Raw genomic sequence first — 9943 nt, forward strand, 5'->3', positions numbered from 1 at the left:
TTCCTACTAAAAGTAACTATCATTAGTTTACTAATAATTCTTTCTCAAAGTTATTTTAACAGCCATCTGTAGTCAAGTTTAGGGTTGTAAAGAACTAGATGGTCGGGTATGGTCTTCACGCCTATAATCTCAGCACTTTGGGAGGCTGAAGCAGGTAGATTCCTTGTGCCCAGGAGTTCAAGACCAGCCTGGGCAACATGGCAAAATCCTGTCTCTACAAAAAATATAAAAATGATCTGGGCATGGTGTTGTGCACCTGTGGTCCCAGCTACTGGGGAGGCTGAGGTGGGAGAATCTCTTGAACCTAGGAGGTGGAGGTTGCAGTGAGCCGAGATCAGGCCACTGCACTCTAGCTTGGGTGACAGAGCGGGACCCTGTTGCAAACAAAACAAAACAAAGAAAAGAATTAGGTACAGGCTGGGTGTGGTGGCTTGTGCCTGTAATCTAGCACTTTAGAAGGCTAAGGCAGAAAGGATTGCTTGAGGCCAGGAGTTAAAGACCTACTAGCCTGGACAACATAGTGAGACCCTGTCTCTATGAAAAATTTAAAAATCAGCCAGGCATGATGGCATGCACCTGTAGTCCTAGCTACTCAGAAGGCTGAGGCAGGAGGCTGAGGCAGGAAGATCACTTGGGCCCTCGAGTTTGAGGCTGCAGTGAGTCATGCAGACTCAAACTCAGCTTGGGCGACACAGTCAGACCCTGTCTCTAAAAAAAGAACTAGGTACAAATTTCATCCTTAAATGTAAACAACCAATCGTGTTCACTTTGGTTGCCCAAAGACTACAGAAAGCTCAGAGGCTCTGCCCTTAGGCCTGGCAGTGAAGCAGTTCCCAGGCAGAGTTTCTGTTTTCAGGGGTGCTCAGGATTTGGAGAAAAGTTCCTTTCAGTGACTGATGATATATATCTAGAGACCACATCAAAAGCAGCAGACTTACAAAGAGAAGGAGATGATAGCACAGAGCAAGCTGCATTTCCTTTCTTCTGAGCCCTTAGCTTCTGATCTCTCATACTGACTGGATCTAGACCCTCCCACCCCCTACAATCACATAAGCAACCAATTACTACAACAGGTCACAACTTCATTCTAGGAAACCAAGGTCCTTGGCTGCCCCATGGCTACTGACTACACTATTTTCCTAACCTCAGGCATAATGCATATATATTTTATCATTCATAGTGAATCTATTGCCTATTCTAAAAGAAAAAAAAAAAACAACAAAGTAGATATCCTATTAGCAGTAGGACAGATGCATTCTCTAATATATAAAGAATTTCACTACAATGAATAAACAATTATATAGTTAAAGATTTCTAATGATTTGTTTCAGAAGCCAAGCTTGAAGCACTTATCCAAAATCTTCCCAACTCAAATGGGCTTTTTAAAAATTAATTCATTTATTTTTAATTGAGATGGGAGTCTCACTATGTTGCCCAGGCTGGTCTCAAATTCCTGGGTTCAACTGATCCTCCCACCTTGGCCTACTAGAATGCCGGGATTACAGGCGTGAGCCACTGCGCCTGGTCCAGATGAGCTTTTTAACTTTTGTAATCTGTACCAAATGTACCTACGTTTGTTTGATGCTTTCTTGGGCTATTAGCAGAAATCAGTAAAAATGTTCTTAGAAGCAGCTCCAAACATTTAAAAAAATATATACATACTTCTTTCACAGAGAAGCCCATGGACAATGCAGCCACGTCTGGGATCCGCTCTCCTGGTATAGGCCAATTTCCATTTCGGAAAACAACAGACCCCGGTGATCTTAATATACTAAACTCGTTCCCCAAAACACCTGAAAAGAAAACAGATTAGTAAATGAATTATCAACACCATAAATCATTTACCTTGACAATTATTAAATATAATACATGTTTCCCCATTCACCACTGACTTAGCATATTAAATTATGACTGGTCAAAATGCTGAGTCCTAAACAATAACAAATTCTTTTTCAAAATATCAATCTAAGGATTTAAGTCCACACATTCTGCTGGAACAAAAGTACAACTATCAGAGCCTCTCTGAACCTATTCTGGTTCAGGGACTGCCTGATAAAAACAAGAAACAAACAAAATCTCAAAAAGAGATCAACAAAGGTACGACTATAAAACAGGGTTTCCTAATGATATAGACACCTTCCTACTGATGGCTCTTAATAGAGGCATGTAGCAATTTGGCAGGAATTAGAAATCAGTGGCATATCTCCAAAATTTAAAAAACAAAGCCCAGGCACAGACTAAAAAGGAAGAAAAGCTTGAAATCTCTAAATTATTTCTACCATCAATCCTCTCTACACAATACAAATTCATAAAGTTCCTAGTATTTCACTATAAGATTTTAGCAGGTTAGTATGTCTTAGGATAGGTAACATCTTCCCTTATGTCCCACAGGCAACCCTAGTGAAATAAGGACTCTCAAATGTTGGGGGGATGGGGCATACATGTCACAAGGAGAAACACAAAAACACTTCAGACTTTAGAAACAAAGTCCAGGAAATTGTAGTTGACATGTCAAGAGGGTAAGAAAAGGTATTCTGTAATGATAAAGTCAACTAGTCTAAGGTTTTGGGATTAAAAGATAAAGATGAGAAAGGGACTATTTTATAAGCCCTCCACAGCCAAGGATGATGTATTTGGCCTCTTCATCCATTATCTATTAACCTAGTGATGTCTAGCTTACACGGGGACAAGTAGCTAATTTCAGTCACTGAAAGGAACTTTTCTCCATATCCCGAGCACCCCTGAAAACAGAAATTCTGCCTGGGAACTGCTTCACTGCCAGGCCTAAGGGCAGAGCCTCTGAGCTTTCTGTAGTCTTTGGGCAACCAAAGTGAACACGATTGGTTGTTTACATTTAAGGATGAAATTTGTACCTAGTTCTTTTTTTAGAGACAGGGTCTGACTGTGTCGCCCAAGCTGAGTTTGAGTCTGCATGACTCACTGCAGCCTCAAACTCCAGGGCCCAAGGGATCTTCCTGCCTCAGCTTCCTGCTTCAGCCTTCTGAGTAGCTAGGACTACAGGTGCATGCCATCATGCCTGGCTGATTTTTAAATTTTGCATTCCTATGAAAAAATTAGCTCTAAGTCTAGAACAAATGTTAGCCACATCTAGTATGGGAAAATTAGACTTTAGTAAAGCATCAGTGTTATTCTCTTGACCTAAGGAAAGTACCACTAACAGGGTATGGAAATAAAGTTGGAAGCAACAGTAAATGTTTTGGTGTTGCAGTATTGACAGTAAATAAAAGGTTTCAGGATGGTGCTGATACATAGTGTTACAAATTTCAATCCAGCACAGCCATCAGAACAGGAACTTCCAAACTGCTCTAGCTGAAGATAGACCAAAAAAATTTAGCAGAATGGAATGGTCTTTTGTAACTGATAGATATCTTGGTTCACTAAAGTGGTAGTACTGCAAACACTAAAAAAATGAGTAACCAAGAGACCTATGCTTCCCAAGAACCATACACATATTTTGTTTGTTTGTTTGTTTTGAGACAGAGTCTTGCAGTGTTGCCAAGGCTGGAGTGCAGTGGCACAATATTGGCTCACTGCAACCTCCGCCTCCCAGGTTCAAGCAATTCTCCTGCCTCAGCCTCCTGAGTAGCTGGAATTACAGGTGTGTGCCACCATGCCTGGCTAAATTTTGTATTTTTAGTAGAGATGGGGTTTCACCATATCAGCCAGGCTGGTCTCAAACTCCTGACCTCAAGTGATCAGCCCGCCTCGGCCTCCCTATGTGTTGGGATTACAGGCATGAGCCACCACACCCAGCCCCAGGTACCATACACATTTAAAAAACCATATTTTGATTTGGAGATACCCTTGTTTTGAGACATGGCCCTACTCATTCAATTCCAGCAAACCTATACCAAATAACTTTGCCCCACCTTCGTAGTTTCAACTTCCATGCTTGTACAACAGTCCTTTAGAAGCCCAGAGCTTTAGAAAACCTAGAGTCAGGGACTCCTATAAAGAGAAAGGTCATTTGTCCAAACTTCTGCTTATTGTAAGTATAAGCATGTCTCAGGGATACCTGGCAGAAAGTCACCCCTTCTCTATTTCAATACTGCCAGTGATGGGGACACCACCTCAATACACGAACTACATTTGCCAGCAACTGGCTTCATTTTCCCAACATTCTAATCCTTTGAAAAGTTTTTCCTTGTACTGAACTGAAATGGGCTTCCTAACTTTCAACTTCCTATGCTATCACTCCCTGACTCAGTCTCACCAGATAACCTCATCTCCAGCTTCAGAGAAAACAGAGGAATTTCTTGAGCTACCTGCTTCTTCTCCCCACCACAAATTTATCTGCACAAGCCCCTATCTATATCTCCTCTCCCTCCAGACATGAGGGCAGGGATGTCCCTTCTCCAGTCTAAGACAATCCTGTGTTCAGCCTTCTCAGGGACCTTCGCTCCTTCACTGTTTATTAAGTAAGCCACTCTTCTAGGACAGACAACATATCAGGAGCTAGGTGGCTATATGGTAACAGCCATCAAAAGATGGCCCTATAGAATACAAGCTCCATGAAGGCAGGGATTTCAGTGCAGTCTTGTTCACACACTATCCCCAGGGCTGAGAAGAGAGCCCGACACATTGCTGCTCAATAAGTACTTGTTGAGTTAATGAATGAATGAAGTCACACCTCAAACCACCAATTTTCTCCCTCTCCACTGGCCCTTTCACTTCAGCATAAAAATAAACTCAGGGCACTCCCATTCTATAACTAAAACCATAAAAAAACCTCCTTTGGTCCTACCAGTCTCCACCAGCTACCAGCCTTGCTCCCCTTCAGAGGAAGAATCCAGGAAGAGCAGTCAACCACCGTTTGCTTCTATACTTCATTTTACATTTACTACTTAACCCACACAATTTTTTAAAACATTTTTTAATTTTTTTTTTTTTTTTTGAGACAGGGTCTTGCTCTGTCACCCAGGTTGGAGTGCAGTGGTAAGGATCTCAGCTCACCGCAACCTCCACCTCCCAGGTTCAAGAGATTCTACTGCCTCAGACTCCTGAGTGGCTGGGACTACGGGCACGCGCCACCCCATGTGGCTAACTTGTGTATTTTTTTCGTAGAGACGGGGTTTCACTATGTTGGCCAGACTGGTCTCAAACTCCTGACCTCAAACAACCCGCCAGCCTTGGCCTCCCAAAGTGCTGGGATTACAGACGTGAGCCACTGCACCTGGTCGCCCACACTTTCCAAGCCCACCATGCCATTGAAACGACTCCCCAAACTCAAAGGCAATTTCCATCCCTTAATTTTATCTAACTTACCAAAGCATTTGATACTGCCAACTCCGTCCTTGAAAAGCCCCTGCTTTGGTCTTCATGTAGCCACAGCCCCTGGTTTTCCTTGCAATCCCTTTGATTGCTTCTCCTCTGTTTCTTTCCCTTCCTGTCCTTTAAAGCACTGGTGGCCAAACTTTTTAGATTTCAACCCTGTCAGCACAAAATTGGAAAGTAGCCTTTCTCTCTTCTCTCTGTCCCTCTCATCCTCTCCATGTAAAGTATACACTTCTACTATAGTAATAGATTATGTATTTGATTTGTGCTATATTACAAAGCACAAAAAAACAAAAATTTTAAAATGGATGAGATACCTGTGTATATTTTTCCCAATCTAATAATGAGAAAACATCAGATAAACCCAAATTGAGGGACAGTCTACAAAATACCTGACCGTTATTACTCAAAGAGAGATAAGATAAAAATAGACCAGGCATGATGGCTCACAGCTGTAATCCCAGCACTTTGGGAGGCTGAGACAGGCAGATCACTTGAGGTCAAGAGTTCAAGACCAGCCTGGCCATCATGGAGAAACCCCATCTCTACTGAAAATATAAAAATTAGGCCAGGTGTGGTGGCTCATGCCTGTATTCCCAGCACTTTTGGAGGCTGAGGTGGGCGGATCATTTGAGGTCAGGAGTTCGAGACCAGTCTGGCGAACATAGTGAAACTCGTCTCTACCAAAAAAAATACACAAGTTAGCCGGATGTGGTGGTGCATGCCTGTAGTCCCAGCTACTCAGGAAGCAGATCACCTGAGGTTGAGAGTTCAAGACCAGCCTGACCAACATGGAGAAATCCCGTCTCTACTAAAAAAAATACAAAATTAGCCAGGCGTGGTGGCGCATGGCTGTAATCCCAGCTACTTGGAAGACTGAGGCAGGAGAATCACTTGAACCCAGGAGGTGGAGCTTGAGGTGAGCCAAGATCATGCCATTGCACTCCAGCCTGGGCAACAAGAGTAGTCCCAGCTACTTGGGAGGCTGAGGGACAAGAATCACTTGAACCCAGGAGGTGGAGGTTGTAGTGAGCTGAGATTGTGCCACTGCACTTCAGTCTGGGTAACAGAGCAAGACTGTCTCAAAAAAGAAAAAAAAAAAAAAAGATCGCTAGATAGACAGATAGATAGATAGAGGCCAGGTGCGATGGCTCACACCTGCGTGTAATTCCAGCACTTTGGGAGGCTGAGGAGGAGGATCACTTGGGCCCAGTAGTTCGAGACCTCATCACTACAAAAACAAACAAAAAATTAGCTGGGTATGGTGGCATGCACCTGCAGTCCCAGCTGCTAGGGAGGCTGAGGTGGGAGAATCGCTTGAGCCTGGGTAGTCGAGGCTGCAGTGAGCTGTGATCACACCAGTGCACTCCAGCCTGGGCGACAGAATGAGACTCTGCCTCAAAAACAAAAACAAAAAAGATATAAATGGAAGTTCTAGTACATTCTTCTGACATCCAAATGGATCACCTAGCATATTCCACTTTGGAGATCTAAGGGCTCCATTCTTGACTTTTATTACTTTCCTATTCTACATCTCTCCGAGGCTGAGCCCAACTACTCCTAAGGCTGCAAACACCAAAAACACCCAATTCACCATCTTTCCACACGCTTCTCCTGTATTCTCTATCTTGATGGATGATACCACCTTCCAACCAGTGGCTGGAATCAGTTGTCTTTAAATCCTTCCTCAGCAACACAGCTAATTAGCCACTGAATTTCATCTTTCTTTCTTATCTCACAAATCCTTTCCCTCTATGTCCAGGGCACACTCTTCAGGCCCTCACCAGGTGTGCTAGAATTGGTTGCCTTATGACCCTTGTCATGCCACTCTCCAATCCAGATTTTCCCATAACTGCTTCAAAATACAGATCTGACCATTCACCCTTCTGCTTAAATGCCTCCTCTCACTGCCCAGAGACTCTGAGGCAAAACCCAAAGCATTAACACCCAAGTAACCTCATCAACATTATTTCTGGGATCTCCCCAACTTAATCGCTGTACATTTTAGCCCCACCAAACTAATTGCCCCTTTACTCTCACATCGCTCTGCTTTTACACATGCTGTTCTGTTTCAAATACCTTTTCTTCCCACCCCAACTTTTCAACACATTAGCCCTGGGAGGCACCTCCCATGGGAAATTTTTCTCAGCCTCCCCCGTCTGGGATAAGTGTCCTTCCCTCTAGGAACTCCACTATACTGTGCTATGATCATCTCTGAATGGTGGATGGAATCAATTAATATAAAATGGGTCCTATCTCTCTCCTCTTCTACATGACATCACTTCAAATTCCATGTGTTCACCCTTGGCCATTCTTCTCCAGGCTAAATATCTGAATTTTTTCAAATACTCCTCATGATTTGGTATTCAAAACCCTAGTTCCCTTCCTCTCTCTAGGTCCCTAGTTCTCTCTCTAGTTTGGCAACACTGTTTTAAAGGATTTCTATTTTTGTTTCTGCCTGGAATATAGAAGTCAGAGCTCTTAAAGATATTTTCCATTACATCACATTTAGTCATTGTGGAAAATAATAATTGAACCTCATCTGACAAGACTGAGCAATTCAGAAGCTGACAGGATCAGGTTCTTGTTCTGTATGAACTCGGCTATGCTAGTAAGGAAAGCATGTTCAAACCGTGTGCAGAAGCAATTATTTTATCTCAGACCCAAAACAAAAAAAGCCTACACCTCACTGAATCAAAATAATATCAGTCAAAACATTAAAACATGGAATCTCAATAGATGTTCAGTTAAACCATAGGATCAAAGGGAATATTTTTAAAATTTCAAAAACTGAATTAAAATTAATTCCCTCAAAGTATCTCAGTAGATCAGAATGACCTTTCCAGAGCCAGAAACAGAAGAAACAAAAAACTTGAAAATGTTTGGGGCATGGATACAACGTAACTATCATTAACACACAAAAACCCCCCGCACCTCTAGGGACAGAGGAATCTGCAGATTTCAAGAGCATACTGGTGCAGAATTAAATCGCCATTCCAAAAGCAGGACCTCCCAACACCTCACATAGGTTTTTGGTTTGTTTGTCTGTTTGTTTGTTTTTGCTTTTGAGACAAAGTCTGGCTCTGTCGCTCAGGCTGGAGTGCAGTGGCGCGATCTCGGCTCACTGCAACCTCCGTCTCCCGGGTTCAAGCGATTCCTGTACCTCAGCCTCCTGAATAGCTGGGATTTACAGGCGTGCCCCATCACGCCCGGGTAATTTTTGTATTTGCAGTAGAGATGGCGTTTTGCCATGTTGGCCAGGCTGGTCTCAAACTCCTGACCTCAGGTGATCCGCCTGCCTCAGTCTCCCTAAGTGCTGGGATTACAGGCGTGAGCCACCGCGCCCGGCCTCCCACAGGTTTTAAACTGACACACTGAGGATCAGAGCACCCACTCCTCCAAACTGTTCTCAACTTGGCCTCTTGTTCACTACTGTGTGTGCCTCCAGTCTCAGCCCCCATTACTCCCACATTCTCATACAGTAATAGCGTTACCTGTGCAACACAACATATATAATGGAAAAGGCCCATGCGCTGGTACCACCTCATCTGAAATCAAATTCAGCTTTGCTACTACCTGTTTAGCACTGGGTAATTTATTTAGGTTGATCACCCTGCAAAACGAAGAAGATACCCACTTCTAAGGACTGCTGTCAAATGAAATACATTACCACATGATATGCAATAAGAGACCACGTATTAGCTGATTTTTTCTCCTCTTGCTGAATGCTTAGGAACCTAGGTTCTACTCAGAAAGCTACCATGTATTGACATGTGACCCTAAAAATGTGACTCACATCCTAGTTTCCAAATCCTTAAAATTTGGAACTGTGACAAACCATTGAGAGGTGCTTTGTATTCGCCTTAAGAAATAATCATATAAAAATAATGACTCCATCTCAACTTTTGTATCCTGAAATATACATAAGGGAAGGAAGGGGAGGAGATTTCAGCAATTACTGATGACAACCACTAGAAATGAAGACACCGTACAAATGCAAAAACATCGTGGCAGCTAAAAAGTCTGCCTTCCCTTCTTCGGCAGCGGGCTGCGCCTCAATGAATCCCACTTCATTGAGAAATGTATCTCCGTACTCTGAAGGGCCTCTCCAGGCGGAAGAGGCCTGCCGGACGCGCCTTCCTCAAAGTGGAGGGTGGAGGCCGGCTCAGGGGCCCCCTACGCAGCCCAGCCCCGGCCCCGGCGGCCCGTGAGGCCGCGCCGCCACCGCCGATCCGGAGAAGATGCTGACAGGGAGGCTGCTGAGGCGAGGCCGCCGCTGACTGACCGCACTGCGGCACCTGCCTCGCAGTCACTCGCCCGCGGCCGCCCCGGACCCCCAAGCCCCGCGGCGCAGGGCCTCCCCAGGCACGTCCTGCCCGCCCCCGGCTCCTCACCCGCCACCAACGCCAGGAGCACGACAAACACAGCCATGGTGCCGCGCCGGCCGCAGCAGTGCGGGGCGACACGGAGCGGGCCGGCGGGACACGAGCGACAACCGCAGCGTGAGGGGGCGACGCGCTCGGACTCTTCCAGACTCCCGGGGCCCGTCCCTTCGTCGCGTCCGCTGGGACAGCTGCCGCTTTCGCCACCAATCACCAGCTACGTCGCGGCCTACGGAAGAGACGTAACTTGGGAAGCGTCAGTCTGA

At 44.7% G+C, this 9943-nt stretch overlaps 1 protein-coding gene across 1 annotated transcript in view; it reads right to left on the reverse strand.

The window, feature by feature from the left end:
* The window catches only part of ATP6AP2 (ATPase H+ transporting accessory protein 2), a 26408-nt gene extending 16512 nt beyond the window's left edge, over positions 1–9896 (reverse strand). Inside the window, exons 1-2 of the mRNA XM_007991420.3 lie at positions 9690–9896; positions 1663–1793 (exon numbers count right to left, since the gene is read on the reverse strand). Of these exons, the coding sequence (XP_007989611.1) occupies positions 1663–1793; positions 9690–9726 (168 nt within the window). The 5' untranslated portion in view covers positions 9727–9896. The remainder of the gene's footprint in view (positions 1–1662; positions 1794–9689) is intronic.
* Positions 9897–9943: the final 47 nt, after the last annotated feature.

The sequence above is a fragment of the Chlorocebus sabaeus genome, chromosome X (genome assembly GCF_047675955.1).
Source record: "Chlorocebus sabaeus isolate Y175 chromosome X, mChlSab1.0.hap1, whole genome shotgun sequence".
NCBI lineage: Eukaryota > Metazoa > Chordata > Mammalia > Primates > Cercopithecidae > Chlorocebus > Chlorocebus sabaeus.